Here is a 25,676-nt window from a genome sequence, read left to right as displayed (position 1 = left end):
GCTAGATGTCTAAGGGTTGCACAAAGATAGCATATGATACGAAGAACAATGCTAACCCTAACACATCTAAGATAACTACGTTGCTCGCCATCAAAAAGGCTTCAGTACGAGCAACGCATGAACAACGAATAAACTTGTACTGCCTAGATCGCAAGATGCGATATAGGCAGCATGATGCTTACCCGGAAGAAACCCTCGAGACAAGGGAGTTGGCGATGCGCCTAGATTGGTTTGTGGTGAACGCGATTGTTGTTTATTTCATAAACCCTAGATACATATTTATAGTCCGTAGACTTTCTAACGTGGGAATAATCCCAACCGTGCACGAGCCAAACTCTAACTAACCGACACGTATCCTACTATATTACAGATACAAGGGAAAACTAGCCCAAACTTTGCATATAAGGCCGATTCACGTATATTCTTCCATGTATATTCTTCAAGCCCATCTTGATTGCGGCCCACCTTTGACTCGGTCAAATTCTGGTGATAACAACCCTGGACCGCCGCCGCCGTAGACGGGGAAGAAGATCCCGTGAACGCCGCCGCTCGACATGGAAACAATGCGAGCTATTCCGACGTCGCCCGACCTCGCTGTTGCCACCATTCGCTTCGCCTGGACAAGGAGAACGTTGCCACGTCCTCGCCTAGCTCGACCGCTCGCCGGAAACGCCGCGCCATGGTCGACCACCTCACTGCCCCGCAACCCTTGCTCAATCCTATAAATAGAGAGTTCCCTGGAAGCAACTGAGCACACCACCTCACTCCCCACCCTTCACCACTTCGCCTCGCACCGTTAGCCACCTCGATCGTCGCCGTAGCAAGGCCAATCGCAAGCTCGGAGCCGCGGAAGCTCTGTAGCAATCGCCAGCGATCCAGGCCACCTCGAGCTCCGCCACTGCTACCAGCCGCTTCACCGTCGGCCACATCTACCTCGAGCACATTGCCAACCCTAGCTGGAGCCGCCGTAAGCTCTCCGACCCCCTACCCTCGCCGCCATACCCTCTGCTTCTCGTCGGAGAAGACGACGACTGTGCGCCGTTGGATCGTCTTCTAATCCAACGCGCCACGTCGCTCGTACCGCTTCGGCGTTTAAAACACACTGACGGGTGGCCCCCTGTTGTCAGGCAGCCCGCGCGTCTCTGGACCGTGGCTAGGCTGGCTTGGGCCGTTTTTAAACCTTTAGGCCCTGTTAGTTTTCCCGCCGGCCTGTGTAATTCAAATTCGATTTAAACAATTCCAAACATATTCAATACTGCCCAAACTTTGAAATTCAATAGATTCAAATTGGCCTAACCAAATTTAATGAACTTTATATTGTTGGAAAGCTAATGAAAATATCTACACAATGCCACTGGTCCCATGCCAAGTTTTGTTGTAGAATTAATGTGATAAAAAGATGAAGGCATGGACTTTTCCACATTCAATTAATTATTAAAAATCAACCAAAATAGATATTATGTTGATTCCAACTCTAATAGCTCACATTTGACTTACACTAATTGATTATGCAATAAAATGGTGTGGTCATTTTGCATGATCATGCCCTAGTTTAAGTAATGGATAATATGGCTAGTTTAACTAGTTGATATTGTCCAAAACTATTAAGTAATTCATATGAAGTCTTATACTTCATTTAAATCTTGTCTCACATGAATTCATGGGATGTTTGGACCCCTGGACCAAACTCTCTTATATGAATTACTTAGAGATTTAAATCATATGTAGTATTATTAAATGATATGAGGTGATCTACCTCATTTAAATCATTTTCTCAAATGATGATGATGAACATTTGACTTAGGTCAATATAAGTTCATATATGATTGTTTGAGAAATTAAATCTTAAGAAGATTTCAATGAGAGGAAATTATTTCTCAAGAACCCTATGGAAACTATCATTTACATATTAAATGCAAAGAAGTAAATTCTCCTCAAACAACACAACCCATGCACTCTAATTAGATTATTTGTGTGCATAGAATAGTTTGTGTGTTTATATGTGATACATGGAATAGCCATTAAATTAGTGAGTAATTATACTCGTATTCAAATTTAGACGCTAGCACCGGAGAGTACACCGAAGAAGAAGGTTGCTACCAAGAGGAGGAGGAGGAGAATTTTGAGAACTACCAAGGCAAGCTAATATTCTTGCAAAGTGCAAAGCCCCTTGGGGCAAGGCACCATGAATCTTACCTTTTCTTACATAAGCCTATCCCAAGTTTGTACATTACAAGTTTTTACTTGTTTTCTCAAAGAGTTACTTTTATAGTTAAATTTGGTCAAAGTAAAGAAGTTTACTAGAGTAGTAAAGTTAGTCTCCATCAAGCAAAGCAAGATAGCACCCCTCATGATGTAGAGCTAGTGCTAATGAAATAAAACTTGACTACTCTAGATGGGAACAATGTGAATTGAAATGAATTTGAAACCTTGGAATGATGAAGCATTCCATTGAATGAATTTTGAAGGTGAATATGACAAAGAGAAGATGGTGATTTTTGATAAACATGATGTTGGTTTGAATGCGATACCTTTCCAATTAGTAAGTACCCCCACAATACCTGATTATGGGTAGGGCTTAACTGGAAGTTTATGCATCTTAGTATGGGTTCCCTCTGAACACACGTCATAGGGGTTACGCTTGAGGCTGCCTCCGTTGTTGAGAAATGATGTGAAATTGAGGTGAATTGTACGGCCAAGCCACTGTGCGATTCCCGGGTTGTGATTGGTCTTCACTTTGGGAGGCCAAGCTCATGGGGAGAGGTGCTCATACTAGGATTTATAAGTGAAAGGTTATGGTTGATGATCCGCGTACTGTGTTACGATGATTCGGGGTAATCCCGACGGATGAAATCAAATGTTGTGGCACAAGTGTGCAACCTCTGCAGAGTGTAAATCTATTCGAATAGCCGCGTCCACGGTTACGGACGGTTGGAAAGGCCATACAGTTTCCGATGTCACATCTTTGAAAATGATGTTGAAAGAAGATGGTGAATTGAATTGAAATCAACACTTGAATGGTGGGAATGACACTAATGTTCCCACTTGAGTAGTTAGCACTTGAATAAGCTTTTCTCAAATACTTGTGAACTAAAATTGGCTTTATGCAAATAAACTAGAGCTTAGCAAAACATACTAGAAATGTCTAGCACTTACATTAGTATTAGTTTGCGAGTACTTGAAGTACTCACGGCTTTGTCCCTGGCTATTCAAATGGCCAGAGTATGAAGATGAACAAGGAGATGACCAGCAGGACGCCTACGACAACTAGGAGTCTTCCGACGTCAAGCGTTGGCCTGTGGACTAGAGAGTCCTTGTATCTTACGCTTCCGCTATGAACTTGCGTTATTTCGTTGATCAATAGATCAACTATTCGTGTAATATGGATCATGTGATTCCAATTTGTAAGACATTATGGTTGTAATGAATGATGATTGTGATACTTAACTATTATGCCTCGCAACAACAATATTCCTGGGATTGCGATGTATGACATAATAGGCATCCGGACTTAAAAATCCGGGTGTTGACAAGTTGGTATCAGAGCCATTGTTTGACCTTAGGAGACCTTAGTTAGAATGGGCGTTCTGAAAAACTTAACTTTGAAATCAAATGAAAGAAAGTATTTGTGAAAATTTACTTACACTCTTATCTTTGAGACTTTGCCAAAATTTGATGAATCATGTTCTATCTTATTTGAATCAACTTAAAATCTTGACATACTTTGCACTCTCTAACTTACTCATCCAATTCTCTTTCAGATGGAGCCGAATGAACCCATCAACACCAAGTTTTACCAGCTTGGGAACGGAGGGAGCTTGATCTTCGAGCACGACCTCAACGCCCTTTCGGACTTCCTCGAGCGCCCGCACCCTGAGTTCCACGGGGTTCAGCTGGACGACACGCCCGGAGGAGAGTTGCAGTGGGTGATCACTGCCGACTTGAGGGGCAAGATGGAGCCTCCCACCTCGGAGAGGATCCTCTTCTCCTTCCGCGAGAGCAACTGGCTCGACGGACTCGCACGTGGCCTTCAGGAGGCACCTGCGCGCCTCTGTGGACAGAACGTGGTGCGCATCCTCGCTTTGCGCTTCGCGCATCTTGTGAGGCGTGATGCCATGGGAGTGCCCATGGAGCTGCAGCCGCACCCGCAGCTGAGGCACCACGCTGAGCACCTGGACTTCATGCTCTACCAAACTCAGAAGGACCTCGACGCCACTCGCGCTTACGCGAACCAGACCCATGCTCACATCATCGAGCAGGGTGAGGCGATCAAGCTACTTAACAACGACCGCAAGAGCCTTCGCCAGCAGCGTGCCAAGAAGGACGCTACGATTAAGCGTCTTTGCGCGAAGATCGCGTCACTTGAGGCCACTGTCAAGGCCCAGGAGGATCAGATTCGTGAGCTGGAGGATGACGACGGAGGCATAGAGGAGATATGGGAACTTGACTATGGACACTCTTTTAAGGTCCCTTTGTTTCTGTGTAAATGGGTCAAGCTGACAAGAGGCGGGGTTCAGGCAGACAACTGTACAGAATGACAACACTGGATCTCAACAATCTTGGGTACACATAAGAATCATTCGTTCTAGCCAAAGATGTGGCTCAGGTTTTATATGTGAAAGACAAGTCTACCAAACCGAGGAAACGAAAAAAATAAGAAAATTGATAAATCAAATCATGAGCCAAAGCGCCACATAGTTCTTTCAGAAAAAAGAAACATCGTGGGAGTGCAGGATAAAACAGACATGTCTGAAGATTATAATAAGTTTTATGAAATTCCGTAGAGAACACTGACCCAAGTATCCCATAAAATAAGGAAGACGCTCCATGGTTACAGTGTATAGGAAAACCCCAACACTAGTGGGGATGTTGGTGACGTGTAATTTATTCTATGTTTTATGTAACTGTATGCAATTTATTGAACCTTTATGTCAGGAGCATGCTTCCCGAACAACCCACCAACAAGCTCCAAAACCTATATGTAACTGTATGTAATGGGAGGAGAACCGGCACCCTAAACTCTGAACCCTAATCTCTAATCTTCACCACCAGCTCTATCTTCCCCTTTTAATCTGCACCAACTCTAACAATTAACCCACCAACACTATGAAGCCATGTTAATAATTTAAATAGTTAGAATAATTATTTTGCAAAAACAATTTTTTTGGATTAACTATGAAAAAGATATGAGTTAATGCATTTTTAATTGAAAATGGAAAATTATTTAATAGTTTTAATAGTTAGAATAATTATTTTAGAAAATAGAAAATGTTTTTGGGTTACGAATCCAAATTCAAACACTTTTCATGTTGAAAGTTTTGTCAGATTCAAAAGTATGCAATACTTCTTTAAATTCATATTCAAAACACTTCTTAAATATTTAAAAGGATGATAGATAAGAAAACAAAAAATTATCTTTTCTTCCAGTTGGTTCCACCAACCAGGACTAAAGGTATTTTGCGCGCGCGAAATGTAGCGGCGGCCAAAAAATGTCTTTAGTTCCAGTTGGTGGCTCCAACCGAGACTAAAGATGGGACCTTTAATCCCGGTTGGTGGACCAACCAGAAGAAAATACCCTTTAGTCCCGGTTAAATCCACCAACCGGGACTAACGGTCCTAGCGTATAAAAGGCTATCCTCCCCATCTTCCGGTTCAAGCCACGAACCGAGACAACAGTTATCTCCGTCATTGTCGAACCCTTGCGGGATCCCTGATGAGCTCGCCGTCCATCGCCGTTAGTCTCGTTATTGAGATGCCCACGAGCTCCGCCGCCTCATTATCTTCGTCCTCGCTCTCGAGACACCCACAAGCCCCGCTACGTCGAAATCGACAAATCGGGACCGTCGTCCCTGCCTCTGGTCATCACGGTCGTCGGTGATTCCAGTCTTCCCCCGCCATCCTGTTGAGCCCTTGGTCCTCCTGGAACCTTCCTCCTTCCCTCTCTTGCCCTGGACCGCCCCCGCGCCGTGGACCGCCGCCGTCGGACGTCGTGGTCATCGTCACTCCAGTGGCCACTAAATGGTGGCACCGCCACCAAGACGCTCGCCATTCTCGAGCGCGTTCGACGCAACCTTCTACGCAGTCGCGGGAGTGCACCGCCGCTGTGAGGTCGCCGGTGTGTACCTCCGGCTTTGACCACCGGTGTTTTTTTTGTATTTCCTGTAAATAATAAAATAGAAATAGGATTATTTCTTAGAAAATTGGATTTTGTTACAAAATATAAATAGAATAGAAATATTATGTTAGGATTATTGTGAGGATTATAAATAGAATAAAAATATTTTATTAGCAATATTTTAGGATAAATAGAATAGAAATAATATGTTAGGATTACTGTTAGGATAAATAGAATAGAAATATTATGCCAGGATAAATAGAATAGAAATATTATTTTAGGATTATTGTTACAATAAATAGAATAGAGATATTATGTTAGGATTATTGTTAGGACAAATATAATAGAAATATTATGTTACGATTTTGTTAGGATAAATAGAATAGAAATATTATTTTAGGATTATTGTTAGGATAAATAGAATAGAAATATTATGTTAGGATTTTGTTAGTATAAATGGAATATAAATATTATGTTAGGATTATTGTTAGAAATAATATGTTAGCATTTTGTTAGAAATACAAATATTATGTTAGGATTTTTTATGGTAGGATTTTCTTTGAAAATAGAAAGTAGAAGTACTATTATTGTTATGCCATGATTTTGTTATAAATAGAGAATGATAAGTTAGGATTTTGATATAAATAAAAATAGAAATAGAAAACATTGTGTTAGGAGAATGATATGTTAGGGTTTTGTTCTTTGGACATTGAAATAGAAAATGCTATGTTATTATTGCTCCTTGTGTATAATAAGTTTTGCAACTAAATTATTTTATATTTATTTTGTATTAATTGAGCTATGGACAGTGGCATAGACTGTGGAGCGGAACTATTTGATATCATACACGCAGTGGAGGAGACAAAATTGGAATAGACGACTGTGGAGGAGACGACATTGGAGCAGAAAACAGCTCATAATTTTTTAAATGTTGTCGGTGAGGGAATGGAGATAGAAGCAAGAGACGACTCACATAATGTTGTACCCTCAACAAAGTACGGTGAGGTATATGAAGCCTCTGGTGATCCAGCTCAATCTAGGTGCATTTCTTGATTTCTATGTATTAACGAATGTTTCTTCTTTTAGACCTCCACATCGAGCCTATCTTCTAGAAAGAAACGAGGTGCAGCCAAAGGGATAGCCGATAATGTGCATCTTCGAATTGAATTAGTCTCTCTACTTGTTGAACCGTTGCTTACCACCGCGACCGCAAATGCATTTGTAAGTCAATGTGGAGTTATTGTTAGGGACAAGATCCTGATCACTATTCGAGAATGGAATAAGCCAGCAAAGGAAGATGTATTTAGTTTTGTACACGACAGATCCAAAGAAGACCTTTGGGAATCGCTAACATCACATTTCACCCTATCAGTCTTCAAGACTGAAGCGCTCACATAAGCCATGAGGTTGAAAGTCAAGGAGTGGGCTCTTATGAAGATGGCCACCCAATTCCAGACCTTCAAGAAAAGATTATATAAGATTATGTCAAAGAAAAAAGTTCAGAATTCGCTGGACCACTAGAGAAGCAACGGGGTCACTGGGAAGTATTTTTGAAGTACAAGGAATCATAAGAAACTAAGGATAGGTCGGCACAGAATAAGAAAAATGTTGCGAAAAAGATACTTCACCATAAGCTAGGGACATGTGGCTACAAGACTGACATTCCTAATTGGGATGGAGTTGAGGCTACCATGCGCGTTGAAGGGCAATCCAGCTATAGATGGTTGGTTCGAGAGGTTAAGAAATTTTCTACTTGCGCATGGGCCATTGTATGACCCGAAAACAGGGCATCTTATACATAATAATGAAACAATTGTTTTATCCTAAAAAAACCTTGTTGAAGCAATCAAAGAGGTTTAGGAGGGGTCGTTCCATCCCTAAAGAGAGAATGACGAGTTGACAAAGGCCCTAAAGAATAAGGAATACCCAGGACGAACACGAGGCTTTGGACCTTCTGTTCCATGGAAGACTGGGTTTTCCGGGTAAGATGACACCTATAGAATCCATTCGAGATTAAAGAAGCAATAGGCAGACCGGTTGCACAAGTTAGAAAGGGATAATTGGGAAATGTATGACATGGTAAAGGAGTTACAACATCACGTGTGTCAGCAAGGGAAAATTATTCAGCTGCAGGGAGATCCTGCGTTCGATAGTGCCGACGACCCATCTCAGCTAAAAAGCAGTGTGGCTTCCATGGGAGCTCAGCCTGATGATGCATTGATGATGTACCGATGGATCGCTACCACATGGATGATATCAGGGAGAAGACAAATTATGAGCTACATCAGCCAATGAAGAACATATCAATGAGGGTGCTGGCCGACTTTGCTTTAGCTTGTGAACATGGAGCATGCTGGGATGGCAGTGAGATTCAAGCTGGCTATGATCATGTCGGGTGGGTGAAGTTGTAAGGGTATGTGAGTCACTATAGCTTCACATCCATGGAGTTGAAGGGGAGTTGACATTAGGAGAAGTCGCGGTTGGTATCATTCTATGGCCAAAGAAACACATCGTTTTTCCATGTTGGGTTCCAAGGCCACCGTCTCCTCTGGCACCTCCAAGTCCATCGAGTCACCATCCAACGCCTCCAAGTCCACCTCTCCAGCAGCAAGATCCTGGGTTCACGAGGGACCCCAGCACGAGTCCATCTCGATCATAATACTGATGAGGAAAACACAGTGATCGTGGCTGCCCAAGTGAAAACCCATTTTGCACCGAAAAAGCCACCACCAAAGGAGGTACTAGATCCGGAAGTCATAAATAAGTGTCTGGACAACCTTGTGAGACCGCTAGGAAGTCCAACACCAGACTATGTCCGCTCTCTTATGAAGTTTGAGGCAAGGAAGCATGCGAAAAAAGTTGCCCAGCTCGGAGAACAGAATAAACAAAGTTGCCCCCGCTCAATGTGTTTTCCAATGAAGAACTAGCAATACCAATCGTTCCCCCCCCCCCCCCGCTAAACGAGGCCTCAACAGAAGATTACGAGGGATTAGCTACTAAACTTGCTATGACTATTGATGAAATGCTAAACGAGGCAGATTTTCCTAAGGCTAAACTAGCATATAAATATGCCACTGGGAAGTCTCTCGTCAGACCTGAGCAAGTCGACCATCTACCTGAAGGAGATATGCCCTAGAGGCAATAATAAAGTGGTTATTATTTATATCTTTATGTTTATGATAAATGTTTATATATCATGCTATAATTGTATTAACTGAAACATTAGTACATGTGTGATATGTAGACAAACAAAGAGTCCCTAGTATGCCTCTTAACTAGCTTGTTGATTAATGGATGATTAGTTTCATAATCATGAACATTGGATGTTATTAATAACAAGGTTATATCATTGTATGAATGATGTAATGGACACACCCAATTAAGCGTAGCATAAGATCTCGTCATTAAGTTATTTGCTATAAGCTTTCGATACATAGTTACCTAGTCCTTATGACCATGAGATCATGTAAATCACTTATACCGGAAAGGTACTTTGATTACACCAAACGCCACTGCGTAAATGGGTGGTTATAAAGGTGGGATTAAGTATCCGGAAAGTATGAGTTGAGGCATATGGATCAACAGTGGGATTTGTCCATCCCGATGACGGATAGATATACTCTGGGCCCTCTCGGTGGAATGTTGTCTAATGTCTTGCAAGCATATGAATAAGTTCATAAGAGACCACATACCACGGTACGAGTAAAGAGTACTTGTCAGGAGACGAGGTTGAACAAGGTATAGAGTGATACCAAAGATCAAACCTCGGACAAGTAAAATATCGCGTGACAAAGGGAATTGGTATCGTATGTGAATGGTTCATTCGATCACTAAAGACATCGTTGAATATGTGGGAGCCATTATGGATCTCCAGATCCCGCTATTGGTTATTGGTCGGAGTGAGTACTCAACCATGTCCGCATAGTTCACGAACCGTAGGGTGACACACTTAAAGTTGGATGTTGAAATGGTAGAACTTGAATATGGAATGGAATTCGAATATTTGTTCGGAGTCCCGGATGAGATCCCGGACATCACGAGGAGTTCCGGAATGGTCCGGAGAATAAGATTCATATATAGGATGTCATTTTATGTGAATTAAAATGATGCGGAAGGTTCTATGGAAGGTTCTAGAAGGTTCTAGAAAAGTCCGGAAGAAACCACCAAGGAAGGAGGAGTCCCGGAGGGACTCCACCTCCATGGCCGGCCAACCCTAGAGGGGGAGGAGTCCCAAGTGGACTCCCCCAAGGGGGGCCGGCCACCCCCTCCATGGAAGGTGGAACTCCCACCTCTAGTGGGAGTCCTAGCTTGGGTAGGTTTCCCTATCATATGGAAGGTTTTGGGTTCGGGTATTATTCGGAGACTTGTAGTCCAACCCTTGGGGCTTCCACCTATATAATGAGGGACAAGGGGAGGGGGCCGGCCACCCCCAAGACCACAGCCTGGCCGCACCCCCTAAGTGGCCGGCCACCCCCTCCCAAACCCTAGCCGCCCCCTTCTCCTCCATAGCTCCCGCACGCTTAGCGAAGCTCCGCCGGAGTTCTCCACCGCCACCGACACCACGCCGTCGTGCTGTCGGATTCAAGAGGAGCTACTACTTCCGCTGCCCGCTGGAACGGGAGGTGGACGTCGTCTTCATCAACAACCGAACGTGTGACCGAGTACGGAGGTGCTGCCCGTTCGTGGCGCAGGTGATCAAGATCTTCTACGCTCTTTTGCAAGCGGCAAGTGAACATCTACCGCAGCAACAAGAGCCTCATCTTGTAGGCTTTGGAATCTCTTCAAGGGTGAGACTCGATAATCCCCTCGTTGCTACCGTCTTCTAGATTGCATCTTGGCTTGGATTGCGTGTTCGCGGTAGGAACATTTTTGTTTTCTATGCAACGTTATCCTACAGTGGTATCAGAGCCGTGTCTATGCATAGATGGTTGCACGAGTAGAACACAATGGTTTTGTGGGCGTTGATGCTCTTGTTATCTTTAGTTTGAGTACTTTGCATCTTTGTGGCATAGTGGGATGAAGCGGCTCGGACTAACTTTACATGACCGCGTTCATGAGACTTGTTCCTCGTTCGACAAGCAACTTGTATTGCATAAGAGGCTTTGCGGGTGTCTGTCTCTCCTACTATAGTGAAGATTCAATTTACTCTTCTATTGAAAACATTAGTATCAACGTTGTGGTTCATGTTCGTAGGTAGATTAGATCTCTCTCGAAAACCTTAAACCACGTAAAATATGCAAACCAAATTAGAGACGTCTAACTTGTTTTTGCAGGGTTTGGTGATGTGATATGGCCATAATGTGATGATGAATATGTATGAGATGATCATTATTGTATTGTGGCAACCGGCAGGAGCCTTATGGTTGTCTTTAAATTTCATGTTGAGTAGTATTTCAAAATAGTTGTAATAGTTGCTACATGGAGGACAATCATGAAGACGGCGCCATTGACCTTGACGCTACGCCGACGATGATGGAGATCATGCCCGAAGATGATGGAGATCATGTCCGTGCTTTGGAGATGAAGATCAAAGGCGCAAAGACAAAAGGGCCATATCATATCACATATGAACTGCATGTGATGTTAATCCTTTTATGCATCTTATTTTGCTTAGATCGCGACGGTAGCATTATAAGATGATCCCTCACTAAAATCTCAAGATAATAAAGTGTTCATCCTTAGTATCACCGTTACCAAGACTTGTCGGTTCGAAGCATCTCGTGATGATCGGGTGTGATAGAATCAACAAGTACTACAACGGGTGCAAGACAGTTTTGCACATGCAGATACTAAGGTGGCCTTGACGAGCCTAGCATGTACAGTAATGGTCTCGGAACACGTGATACCGAAAGGTAGAGCATGAATCATATGGTTGATATGATGAATATTTTGAGTGTTCGCCATTGAAATCACACCTTGTCTCGTGATGATCGGACTTAGGTGCGGTGGATTTGGTTCGTGTGATCACTAAGACAATGCGAGGGATATTGTTTTGAGTGGGAGTTCACCTAGATTTTTAATTATGTTGAATTAAAATTTGAACTCAATTTGTCATAAACTTAGTCTAAACTTTTGCAAATATATGTTGTAGAGATGGCGTCCCCAATCAATTTTAACCAGTTCCTAGAGAAAGAAAAACTTAAGAGCAACGTTAGCAACTTCACCGACTGGTTCCGTCATGTGAGGATCTTCCTCTCTGGCGGAAATCTGCAATATGTGCTTGATGCACCGCTAGGTGACCCTCCTGCAGAAACTGAAACCGATGAAGTAAAAGCTATTTACGAGACTCGGAAAACTCGGTACTCTCAAGTTCAGTGTGCCATCCTGTGCAGTCTGGAATCCGATCTTCAAAAACGTTTTGAGCACCACGATCCTCATGAGTTGATGAATGAGCTGAAAGCTATTTTTGAGACTCATGCGGCCGTGGAATGCTATGAAGCATCGAAACATTTCTTCAGCTGTATGATGGAAGAAGGCAGCTCCGTTAGTGAGCACATGCTCGCCATGACCGGGCATGCGAAGAAACTCAGTGACTTGGGAATAGTGATTCCTAACAGACTGGGGATTAATCATGTCCTTCAATCACTGCCACCAAGTTACAAGAACTTTGTGATGAACTACAATATGCAGAACATGAACAAGGAGTTACCTGAACTCTTTGGCATGCTAAAAGCTGCTGAGATTGAGATCAAGAAAGAGCACCAAGTGTTGATGGTCAACAAGACCACCAGTTTCAAGAAACAGGGCAAGTCTAAGGGAAAATTCAAGAAGGGTGGCAAGAGAGCTGCCACGCCTCCTGTGAAACCTAAGAACGGCCCTAAGCCTGATGCTGAGTGCTATTACTGCAAGGAGAAGGGACACTGGAAGCGTAATTTCTCCAAGTATCTGGCTGATCTGAAGAGCGGCCTTGTCAAGAAGAAGAAAGAAGGTATATCTGATATACATGTTATAGATGTTTATCTTACTGGTTCTCGTTCTAGTACCTGGGTATTTGATACTGGTTCGGTTGCTCATATATGTAACTCGAAACAGAAACTAAAGAATAAACGAAGACTACTGAAAGATGAAGTGACGATGCGCGTTGGAAACAGATCCAAGGTCAATGTGATCGCTGTCGGCACACTTCCTCTACATCTACCTTCGGGATTAGTTTTAAGCCTAAATAATTTTTATTTTGTACCCGCGTTGAGCATGAACATTATATCTGGATCTTTTTTTAATGCAAGACGGTTATTCATTCAAGTCTGAGAATAATGGTTGTTCTATTTTTATGAATAATATCTTTTATGGTCGAGCACCACAAAAGAATGGCTTATTTCTGTTAGATCTCGATAGTAGTGATACGCATATACATAACGTTGATGCTAAGCGAATTAAATTGAATGATAATTCTACTTATATGTGGCACTGTCGTCTTGGTCATATTGGAGTGAAACGCATGAAGAAACTCCATACTGATGGATTACTTGAATCACTTGACTTTGAGTCACTTGATAGATGCGAAGCATGTCTAATGGGAAAAATGACTAAGACTCCATTTTCTGGTATGATGGAGCGAGCTACTGACTTATTGGAAATCATACATACCTATGTGTGCGGACCAATGAGCGTAGCATCGCGCGGTGGTTATCGTTATGTTCTAACCTTCACAGATGATCTGAGTAGATATGGGTATATCTATTTCATGAAACATAAATCCGAAACTTTCGAGAAGTTTAAGGAATTCCAAAGTGAAGTAGAAAATCAACGTAACAAGAAGATCAAATTTCTACGATCTGATCGTGGAGGTGAATATCTGAGTTATGAGTTTGGCATGCATTTAAAGAAATGCGGAATAATTTCACAATTGACACCGCCGGGAACACCTCAACGAAACGGTGTGTCCGAACGTCGTAATCGAACTCTCTTAGATATGGTTCGTTCTATGATGTCTCTTACTGATTTGCCGTTATCATTTTGGAGTTATGCATTAGAGACAGCCGCATTCACTTTAAATAGAGCACCATCAAAATCCGTAGAAACGACACCGTATGAATTATGGTTTAGTAAGAAACCTAAGCTATCGTTCCTGAAAGTTTGGGGTTGCGAAGCCTATGTAAAGAAGTTACAACCGGACAAGCTAGAACCCAAAGCGGAGAAATGCGTCTTCATGGGATACCCTAAGGAAACTATAGGGTACACTTTCTATCACAGATCCGAAGGCAAAATCTTTGTTGCTAACGGAACCTTTCTCGAGAAAGAATTTCTCTCTAAAGAAGTGACTGGAAGAAAAGTAGAACTCGATGAGATTGATGAATCTATACTCGTTGATCAGAGTAGCGCAGTACTGGAAGTTGTACCTATACCGCCTACACCGGCAACAGAGGAAGCTAATGATAATGATCATGAAACTTCGAACGAGGAAACTACTGAACCTCGCAGATCGACAAGGGAACGTGCCACTCCTGATTGGCATGATCCTTGTCTAAATGTCATGATTGTGGATAACAATGATGAGGACCCTGCGACGTATGAAGAAGCGATGATGAGCCCAGATTCCAACAAATGGCAAGAAGCCATGAAATCCGAAATGGGATCCATGTATGATAACAAAGTATGGACTTTGGAAGACTTACCTGATAGCCGAAAGGCTGTCGAGAATAAATGGATCTTCAAGAGAAAAACAGATGCTGATGGTAATATTACTGTCTATAAAGCTCGACTTGTCGCAAAGGGTTTCCGACAAATTCAAGGAGTTGACTACGATGAGACTTTCTCACCTGTAGCGAAGCTAAAATCTGTGAGGATTTTGTTAGCAATAGCTGCATTTTTCGATTATGAGATTTGGCAGATGGATGTCAAAACGGCGTTCCTTAATGGAGACATTGAGGAAGAGTTGTATATGGTACAACCCAAAGGTTTTGTCGATCCTAAAAATGCTGACAAAGTATGCAAACTTCAGCGTTCAATCTATGGACTGAAGCAAGTATCGAGAAGTTGGAACCGACGCTTTGATAAGGTGATCAAAGACTTCGGATTTATACAGTGTCATGGGAGAGCCTGTATTTACAAGAAAGTGAGTGGGAGCTCTGTAGCATTCCTGATATTATATGTAGATGACATATTATTGATCGGGAATGATATAGAACTATTAAGCAGTGTAAAAGGTTATTTGAATAATAGTTTTTCAATGAAAGACCTTGGTGAAGTATCGTATATATTAGGCATCAAGATTTATAGAGATAGATCAAGACGCCTAATAGGGCTATCACAGAGTACATATCTGGACAAGATTCTAAAGAAGTTTAGAATAGACGAAAGTAAGAAAGGGTTCTTACCTATGTTACCAGGCAAGGTCTTGAGTAAGACTCAAGGACCGGCTACGGCAGAAGAAAGAGAAAGGATGAGTAATATCCCCTATGCCTCGGCAGTAGGATCTATCATGTATGCCATGCTATGTACTAGACCGGATATAGCACATGCTGTTAGTTTGACTAGCAGATATCAAAGTGATCCAGGAATGGAACACTGGACAGCAGTCAAGAATATCCTGAAGTACTTGAAAAGAACTAAGGATATGTTTCTTTGTTATGGAGGTGACCAAGAGCTCGTTGTAAGTGGTTACACCGATGCAAGTTGGAACACTGATCCTGATGACTCTAAGTCACAGTCTGGGTACGTGTTTATATTGAATGGTGTTGCGATGGCTGGGCAAGCTCGAAGCAGTGCACGGTGGCGAAGTCTTCAACAGAATCATAGTACATAGCGGCTTTAGAGGCTTCATCAGAAGCGGTATGGATGAAGAGGTTCATTGTAGAGCTCGGTGTGGTTCCTAGTGCATTGGACCCATTAATCATTTACTGTGATAACATGGGTGCCATCGCCAATGCACAAGAGCCAAGGTCACACAAGAGGCTGAAGCATATCAAGCTACGTTACCACTCGATTCGCGAGTACATCGAAGATGGAGAAGTAAAGATTTGCAAAGTACACACTAATCTGAATGTAGCAGATCCGTTGACTAAAGCTCTCCCTAGGGCAAAGCATGACCAATACCAGAATGCCATGGGTGTTAGGTATATTACAATGTAATCTAGATTATTGACTCTAGTGCAAGTGGGAGACTGAAGGAGATATGCCCTAGAGGCAATAATAAAGTGGTTATTATTTATATCTTTATGTTTATGATAAATGTTTATATATCATGCTATAATTGTATTAACCGAAACATTAGTACATGTGTGATATGTAGACAAACAAAGAGTCCCTAGTATGCCTCTTAACTAGCTTGTTGATTAATGGATGATTAGTTTCATAATCATGAACATTGGATGTTATTAATAACAAGGTTATATCATTGTATGAATGATGTAATGGACACACCCAATTAAGCGTAGCATAAGATCTCGTCATTAAGTTATTTGCTATAAGCTTTCGATACATAGTTACCTAGTCCTTATGACCATGAGATTATGTAAATCACTTATACCAGAAAGGTATTTTGATTACACCAAACGCCACTGCGTAAAGGGTGGTTATAAAGGTGGGATTAAATATCCGGAAAGTATGAGTTGAGGCATATGGATCAACAGTGGGATTTGTCCATCCCGATGACGGATAGATATACTCTGGGCCCTCTCGATGGAATGTCGTCTAATGTCTTGCAAGCATATGAATAAGTTCATAAGAGACCACATACCACGGTACGAGTAAAGAGTACTTGTCAGGAGACGAGGTTGAACAAGGTATAGAGTGATACCAAAGATCAAACCTCGGACAAGTAAAATATCGCGTGACAAAGGGAATTCGTATCGTATGTGAATGGTTCATTCGATCACTAAATACATCGTTGAATATGTGGGAGCCATTATGGATCTCCAGATCCCGCTATTGGTTATTGGTCGGAGTGAGTACTCAACCATGTCCGCATAGTTCACGAACCGTAGGGTGACACACTTAAAGTTGGATGTTGAAATGGTAGAACTTAAATATGGAATGGAGTTCGAATATTTGTTCGGAGTCCCGGATGAGATCCCGGACATCACGAGGAGTTCCGGAATGGTCCGGAGAATAAGATTCATATATAGGATGTCATTTTATGTGAATTAAAATGATGCGGAAGGTTCTATGGAAGGTTCTAGAAGGTTCTAGAAAAGTCCGGAAGAAACCACCAAGGAAGGAGGAGTCCCGGAGGGACTCCACCTCCATGGTCGGCCAACCCTAGAGGGGGAGGAGTCCCAAGTGGACTCCTCCAAGGGGGGCCGGCCACCCCCTCCATGGAAGGTGGAACTCCCACCTCTAGTGGGAGTCCTAGCTTGGGTAGGTTTCCCTATCATATGGAAGGTTTTGGGTTCGGATCTTATTCGGAGACTTGTAGTCCAACCCTTGGGGCTTCCACCTATATAATGAGGGACAAGGGGAGGGGGCCGGCCACCCCCAAGACCACAGCCTGGCCGCACCCCCTAAGTGGCCGGCCACCCCCTCCCAAACCCTAGCCGCCCCCTTCTCCTCCATAGCTCCCGCACGCTTAGCGAAGCTCCGCCGGAGTTCTCCACCGCCACCGACACCACGCCGTCGTGCTGTCGGATTCAAGAGGAGCTACTACTTCCGCTGCCCGCTGGAACGGGAGGTGGACGTCGTCTTCATCAACAACCGAACGTGTGACCGAGTACGGAGGTGCTGCCCGTTCGTGGCGCCGGTGATCAAGATCTTCTACGCGCTTTTGCAAGCGGTAAGTGAACATCTACCGCAGCAACAAGAGCCTCATCTTGTAGGCTTTGGAATCTCTTCAAGGGTGAGACTCGATAATCCCCTCGTTGCTACCATCTTCTAGATTGCATCTTGGCTTGGATTGCGTGTTCGCGGTAGGAAATTTTTTGTTTTCTATGCAACGTTATCCTACACTACGAACACAAATGTGAATATTACATGACTAGTATATGGAAATCATAAAGGAAGGAAGAACCATGCTCACGGTGAAAGTTACATAATAGCATTACATTCGTGACAACGATATGTGTATTGATCTTTAAGAACTTTTTTCAGTTATACAATCAAGACGCCGTTGACAAATCTATCGCCAATTGCTATTGTCTGTAAGTGATTTATTTCTGTAACTACATCCCTAGCTCAGCTCATTCATTGCGTGAAATTATCCTCACTATATATTTTGTAGGCTATTTATGTAAAATGAAGATTCAAGAATGCAGAAGACGGAGAATCTATATCATTTGGTTCATTGACTCATATAATAATCATTGGCTTCCGGTAGAAATCCACCCGAACGACACAAAGATTAGCTTGCTAAGGTTTTTAGTCAAACAAAATGAATGTTTGGAAATAATATTTCCTTACAACTTCTCATGAGTGTTAATGTTTTGCACACATTCTATTTTGCTTAATTACTCGATTTTTAGTATTGTAGTTGACGAGTTATGCATGCATGTGTATGTAAACGTGCGCATCTTTCACTGGATTCTGCTAAGCATTCAAGTTGATGATGGACAATTTGATATCATGGACCCATTAGACAAAGATACTGAGTTGTACAAGAACTTACAGGATATGCTCCTGAGGTAATTTCAATCATTATCGCACCATATTGGCCTCTTTCACTCATTTTCTCAATTTTCTCGGTATTATCGCAGGGTTTGGAAAAGCTCCATCAAAAAGGTTCACGGTGAATGAAAACCAAAGCTGCATTTTATAAATAAGAATGTAAGTAGTACTAGATCTGCGCATCTATTTAATTCTAGTTTCAATACTATTATCATGCTTTCCTAATATTTGATTGAATCCTATTCTCGTAAAGTGGTTGAAGCAGGCTGGGGGGTCTAATTTATGTGCATTCTACGTTTGTGAGTACATCCGCATGAGTACCAGTGACTGACGCGGGCATAACTTCCTTCTTGTACGTTAACAATATTCACACATTTTTTTACCGTCAATTGTGTTGAGTTTCGATTTATAACCCAATTGGGATTAGAGGGGATTTAGTCCCGTTTTGGCAGTTCTGGTTTAGCAACTGGGAGTAAAGCCTCTCCAGAACTGAGATAATAGGCATGTTTTCTACTAGTGATAAAATTTTAAAACGGGTCACAAGTTTTTATGGCGGTGACACTTTGTTGACGAAACCTAAAAACCGATGCTTGTTTTACGGGATCGGCTAGAGCAGCTTTAAGAAGTGAGGATGCTAGTTCACCCCTTATCTTCTTCTTTTGCGATTAACTATAAATCCATAAATGGTAATACGCATGATGGACAATTGCAACGGTGAAGTGTCTTCCAACTGTTAAAGTCGAACATAATTTCCACAAAACTGATGCCAGCGACGTGCTTGCGCTGGTAATCATGGATGCATGGGCACACAATCTGTCACTACAAAGTAAAAAAAAAAAAGTGAGACACGATCGATGTCCCGTCACATCCATACCAGGTCCAACTAATTGACCGGCACAACAGAATGGACATAAAAGTCTCTATCCGGCTGTTACGATTCAGTATCCTGAATAGAAAGTCAGTGCATCCATGGACTTTTCAGGCAGTCTTCAGCAGACAGCTCTCGTATTAGTGCACGCACGTACACAGTACTCGTGCTGTCATGACAAGTATTACTAGTCCTGCTTGGCTGCTTGCTTCCACAATAGGCGGCCCGTGACTTCGTTTGATGTCAGTGTCATCAGCGTTTTGTCAACAAGCAAGATCGATTAGTTTCCAGTTTCCGCTTGGTTTCTGTCAGCGTCAGGTAAGCTTCTTCCTCGTCGTAAGCACAACAAATGGTTTGCCCGATTGACTAGCCTCGTGCGACGCTTTCTTCTTCGTTGACGCGAATGTTTTGGTCAACCACGGCACCGCCACCACAGTGGCCGCACACCTGGCCAGTGGAGCTCCATCGGTCTCTACTTAGTCCGTGTGTTCATCCATGAAAACATGCATGATCCACGACGCACACGTAACATAGCAGTAGGACAGCCTTTGAGTGACGCGCACACGGCCATGGCTACGCCAGTGGTCGCGAAAGTGTTCTTGCTCTCGCTGTTGTGGCTAGCGGCGGCGGAGGGCACGGACCGGGACGCGCTGCTGGCGTTCAAGGCCGCCGTGACGTCGGACCCGACGGGCGCGCTGCGGTCGTGGACGAACGACACGGCGGGCACAGCGGCGAGCGTGTGCCGGTGGGCCGGCGTGAACTGCAGCTCCGCTGGCCGTGTCAGGTCCCTCGACGTCTCATCCCGCGGCATCGAGGGGACGCTCTCCCCGGCCGTCGGCGACCTTGAGTACCTCGACTTCCTCAACCTCACCGACAACGCCCTCTCCGGCCCCATCCCCGCCAGGCTCGGGAAACTCAAGCTACTATCGTTCCTCAGCCTCTGTGACAACGCTTTCTCCGGCGAGATCCCCGACGCGCTCCGCGGCCTCGACAACCTCACCGTCGCCTACCTCAACAACAACCGCCTCACCGGCGGCGTGCCCTCGTGGCTGGGCGCCATGCCGGCGCTCGTCTATCTGACGCTCAACCAGAATGAGCTCACAGGCACCATACCGTCGGAGCTTGCCAACCTCACCACGATCCAGATGCTCCGGCTCGACGAGAACTTCCTCGAAGGGGCCATCCCCGACGTCCTAACCCGCCTCCCACAGCTCCAGCAATTTAACGTCTACGGAAACCGTCTCAGCGGCGAGATCCCGCGGGGGTTCTTCAACATGTCGTCGCTGCGGGGCTTCTCTCTCGCCAAGAACGCGTTCCACGGCGAGCTCCCGCGCGACGCCGGCGCGCACTCGCCGAACCTCATGTACCTCTACCTCGGCGGCAACCAACTCTCGGGGCCCATCCCGGCTTCGCTCGCCAACGCCACCCAGCTGCAGTTCCTCAGCCTCGCCAACAACAACTTCTCCGGCCAGGTGCCGCAGGAGATCGGCAGGCTCTGCCTCTACTCGCTGCAGCTGTCCGGCAACAAGCTCACGGCGAGCGACGCAGCCGGCTGGGAGTTCCTGGACAACCTCACAAACTGCAACGCCCTATACGAGATAATCCTTGACGACAACAATCTCTCCGGCGCCCTGCCAAGCTCCATCGCGCGCCTCTCGCCGCAGTTCCGGACGCTAAGTCTCGCGGGCAATCGCATCTCCGGCGTGATACCGCCGGGCATCGACAACGTCGTCGGGCTTCAGACACTCGACATTCAGTATAACCTCCTCACCGGCGTGATCCCGGACGGGATCGGGAAGCTCAAGGGCCTCCAAGAGTTGGAGTTGCAGGGGAACAAGCTCACCGGGCCTGTGCCGTACAGCATGGGCAACCTCACCAGCCTCCTTAGACTCGACCTCAGCGGCAACTCGTTGAACGGATCGATTCCTCCCAGCCTCGGCAACCTGCAGCGACTGACGCTGCTCAACCTCTCCGGCAACGGGCTCGCTGGTCACGTTCCCACACAACTGTTCAGCGGCCTCTCGGCACTTTCTTCGGCAATTGACCTGTCCGGTAACCAGCTGGACGGTGTTCTGCCGCGAGAGGTAGGCCAGCTCGTGAAGCTTGCGCGCATGGCGCTCTCCGGGAACCGCTTCTTTGGCGACGTACCAGCAGAGCTCGGGAGCTGCCAGAGCTTGGAGTTCCTCGAGTTGGACGGCAACCTCTTCACCGGAAGTATCCCGCCGTCTTTTAGCAGGTTGAAGGGGCTCAGGAGTCTCAACCTGTCGAGCAACAGGTTGACCGGTACCATCCCGCCGGAGCTCGGCCAGATGTCGGGGCTGCAGGAGCTGGACCTCTCGCGGAACGACTTGTCCGGCGCCGTACCGGCGGGCTTGGAGAACATGACCTCCCTGATCGAGCTCGATGTGTCCGACAACAACCTCGACGGGCAGGTACCGCTGCACGGCGTGTTCACGAACAAAACAAGGTTCAACATGGCCGGCAACAGCGCACTCTGCGGCGGCGCTCCGCAGCTCAGGCTTCCGCCGTGCCGGTCACCAGCGGATTCCGGTTCCAACCGCGGCACCAAACTGTTACTCAAGATCGCGCTACCCATCATCGCTGCCGCTCTAGGTTTGGCGATACTGCTCACCGTCCTATGGCGGCGGCAAAAGGGAACAAAGTCCAGTACAGAGACCACATCGGCATGCATCCGCAGCGTGGTCGACGGCAACTTCTACCCGAGGGTCTCCTACGCCGAGCTGGCCAAAGCCACCGACGGCTTCGCGGAGGCCAACCTCGTCGGCGCCGGGAAGTTCGGCTCCGTGTACCGCGGCACGCTCTTCCTCAACAAGGCGAAAAAGAAGCCGGCGGCGGCACACGAGGCCGTGGCGGTGGCGGTGAAGGTGTTCGACCTCCGGCAGGTGGGCGCATCCAAGACGTTCCTTTCGGAGTGCGAGATGCTGCGGAGTGCGCGGCACCGGAACCTGATCAGCATCGTCACCTGCTGCTCCAGCGTAGATGTGGCCGGCGGCGAGTTCAGGGCCCTCGTCTTCGACTTCATGCCCAACTCCAGCCTCGACCGGTGGCTGCACCCGGGGCCTGCGGACCTGCGCAAGCGTGGCGGCCTGAGCTTGGCCCAGAGGCTCGGCATCGCCGTGGACATCGCCGATGGGCTGAGCTACCTCCACGACAGCTGCGACCCGCCGATCGTGCACTGCGACCTCAAGCCTGGCAACGTCCTCCTCGACGACGACATGACGGCCCGCATCGGCGACTTCGGCCTCGCGAAGCTGCTGCTCCTCGACGCCGCTGCCGGAAACACGGAGAGCACTATCGGCATCAGGGGCACCATCGGCTACGTCGCACCAGGTTTGTTTAATTGCCAACTGCTTTTTTTCTTCGCCATATGGACATGGCATGCCACCATCGGAAACTTGTCGATCGTGTCTGAAACTCTGTGTTGTGATGTGCAGAGTATGGCACGACAGGGAACGTGTCCGCCGCCGGCGACGCGTACAGCTTTGGGATCACTCTCCTCGAGATCCTCGTTGGCAAGGCGCCGACAGACGGCGGGCTCGGAGAAGGCCGGACGCTGCCGGAGTTCGTCACGGCGGCGTTCCCGGAGAGAATCGAGCAGGTCCTTGACCCGGCGCTGCTGCCGATCGAGGAGCCTGACGACGTTGCAATTTCAATCTCGACCGTGTCGACTGTGTCGTCGTTGTCCGAGGACAGCGAGGTGCGTGTCACGGCGCGGGACTGCATGGTCTCCGCCGTCAGGGTTGGGCTCAACTGCTGCCGGCGAGCGCCGTACGAGCGGATGAGCATGAAGGAGGCCGCTGCCGAGATGCACCTCATCAGAGACGCCTACCTTCGTGCTTGCGGTGCAAAACCTTCGGTGTTGGAAGCATAAATCAAAAAGAGCAAAGTATGGAACAAACCTTAAATTCATAGAGGATGTCGAAATCGAATATGACACTTGTTTCAGGCTTATATTGTACAGAATATGACAATGGTGTTGGGAATGAAAGAGTACTCACCAGTGTACATATGCAGATACAACATCGATCAAGCATCTCATCATAGAACTGCAGCTACTGCATCGACGGACAAGCCAAAACCACTTCGCCTGGACACAGGCACAAGTAACGAAGAATTGCTGACACAGTGAATTGCCTCCACTGACAGGAAGAAAATGGGAACATTGAACTAGAATTACACAGGATACAAGGTCGCATGAAGTCGTACAGGAACTATTAGTAACATAGAGGTCAAAACTCAAAATGGCATTGCTGGTTACAAATCACAATTTGCAGAAACTCAAAGCCATGATTTTCTAGGCATAATACAGGTTGTAATCAAACTGAAAGTGATAGCACCGGAGGTTACCACTATTCCTCCACCAGCATAAATGGTTAGCGAAGATATTTGAAATTATGAATGCAAAGCTTATCATCTCAAATATGCAAATGATTTTGTTGCCAACGTGTGCAAAAGACATTTTTGAAAATGACCAGAACAGCTATAGAATGTGGTGCTCCTCAAAATATATTTTGTGAGCCATTGGTGTCAAGAAACTATAACCTTTTCGTTTTGAAATATGCAGATAAGTTAATTACCTTCATCCAAAAAAATTGACTTCTAATACCATAAATAATATATCTAATTAATGTCCACAAGGAGGTTAAAAGATCATGTAATCTGATACAGATCTTCATGTGACAATTTCTGATAGGTCCAAAATTCCTAACAGCTCTGAAGCGTTGATGTCATCAAACTGAAATTCTGAGAAGAACCCATGACCATTCATTGAGGGCAAAACAAAAACAGTATTCTGTTTAGTGCTGATAGATAATACCAACCCGAACTAAATGGTCTCCTTTAGTCCCGGTTGGTAAGGTTACAAACGAACCGGGATTAGAGGGTTATCATGGCCTGTGCTATACGAACTGAGACTAATGCGACCCATTAGTCTTGGTTTGTAATTTGGCCGGAACTAAAGCTTTCTTTGAGCCCTGTTTTCTACTAGTGCCCCTAGATACAAGCGGTTAGGGCTCTCTTAGTTCCCCTTCCCCTTACTTAATCAACCTCCATACCTAAACCATACAATGGTTAATTTCCTAACCCATTAACTCCCATTCCGTACTCTTAGTTACCTCCAACCAAACAATATGTTATGGTAATAAAGCTTTTACCAGCCAGATACATGGACAATGTGTATTCATTGCAACCCCTAGATGTGTCGTAGTTGGAGATAATCGGAAGAACAATTAATAGTCCAAGTTTGTATCACTTGTTTTGCGCTTGCAGAAAGCTGGAGTTTGATGAACAATTTCTCAATAGTGACATAGAAATAATTATTATTGATTAACATTATCATTTGGATAAATGCCCCTCTACCATTTTTTTGCATCAGTCTAGGTCCCCCTGCCCAACGTACCATAGATGAATTGCTATTATGGTGCACCAGCTCCGACAGACGCACATAAGCCTTCTGAGGGTGCATTCCGGCAAGAGCCGTAGCACCAAGTATAAGGCTTGTGTAGAAAGGGAGGAGGTCAAAACTATGTCTCTTGGTTGTTGTCTTCCAGGACTAGCAATATTTTCCTCGTACACCGCAATCTCTAATAGCCGATTCCTCCGGTGAACCACGTTGTTCAAGTCGATGAAAGGCTGCCACATAGATATCTAAGAGAATAATGAAAACCTCAAATGAATTTAGGTATGGAATTACCTTTAGATACTTGATCTCAATGGCAGTCAACATGGATTTGAATATGAAACTTATGGATGTTGTATTCCTTCAGAGGACCTCGGATACAACCTGGGCCTCACTCTTTTGTCCTCCATCTGCCGTAGGTTCAGAGAGCTGATTTTCCATTTCAGCCTTGGTTTGCAATAAAGAAAATCAAAGGTTATCAAAAGCAGCAGGATACAACATTCAACTTACATGGAGGCAAAAGCTTACTTACAATTGCATCTTGTACTGTGGTGGAGAAGCCATTTTCCGGCTGAAGTGGCACTCCTTGAATATTTCCAAAGGAGTGGGCTCTTTATTATTGTCCGTGTCTCCCTGAAATAAATTTTCTATCATGTTCAGAAGCTTGCGACAATAGAATTTTCTATCACCAGGTATCATTGTTCTGTAAACTCAGTCATGGTTGTTCTCTCTTCTTC

The 25,676-nt window shown here is 45.1% G+C and overlaps 1 protein-coding gene across 2 annotated transcripts; it reads left to right on the top strand.

Moving 5' to 3' along the window:
• Positions 1 to 20,043: 20,043 nt before the first annotated feature.
• LOC127311934 (uncharacterized) lies at positions 20,044 to 23,961 on the top strand. Of its 2 annotated transcripts, XM_051342426.2 has the most exons (3): positions 20,044 to 22,871; positions 22,976 to 23,427; positions 23,556 to 23,961. In XM_051342426.2, exons 1-2 carry the CDS (start codon positions 20,090 to 20,092, stop codon positions 23,410 to 23,412), a joined length of 3,219 nt encoding a protein of 1,072 aa, XP_051198386.1. In that variant the 5' UTR covers positions 20,044 to 20,089; the 3' UTR covers positions 23,413 to 23,427; positions 23,556 to 23,961. The 2 variants fall into 2 exon arrangements, with proteins under 2 accessions (XP_051198386.1, XP_051198385.1); XM_051342425.2 differs by having other exon boundaries at positions 22,976 to 23,961.
• The last annotated feature ends 1,715 nt before the right edge of the window (positions 23,962 to 25,676 follow it).

The sequence above is a fragment of the Lolium perenne genome, chromosome 7, assembly GCF_019359855.2.
Source record: "Lolium perenne isolate Kyuss_39 chromosome 7, Kyuss_2.0, whole genome shotgun sequence".
In the NCBI taxonomy this organism is placed as follows: domain Eukaryota; kingdom Viridiplantae; phylum Streptophyta; class Magnoliopsida; order Poales; family Poaceae; genus Lolium; species Lolium perenne.
The sequence above is the reverse complement of the archived record's forward strand: the minus strand, read 5'-3'. Positions and strand labels throughout refer to the sequence as shown.

Excerpts from the sequence above, each read along its gene's own strand:
- LOC127311934 (XM_051342426.2), top strand. The coding sequence starts at position 20,090 with ATGGCTACGCCAGTGGTCGCGAAAGTGTTCTTGCTCTCGCTGTTGTGG. Across the intron at positions 22,872-22,975 it reads CATCGGCTACGTCGCACCAG|AGTATGGCACGACAGGGAAC; the intron begins GTTTGTTTAATT and ends TGTGATGTGCAG.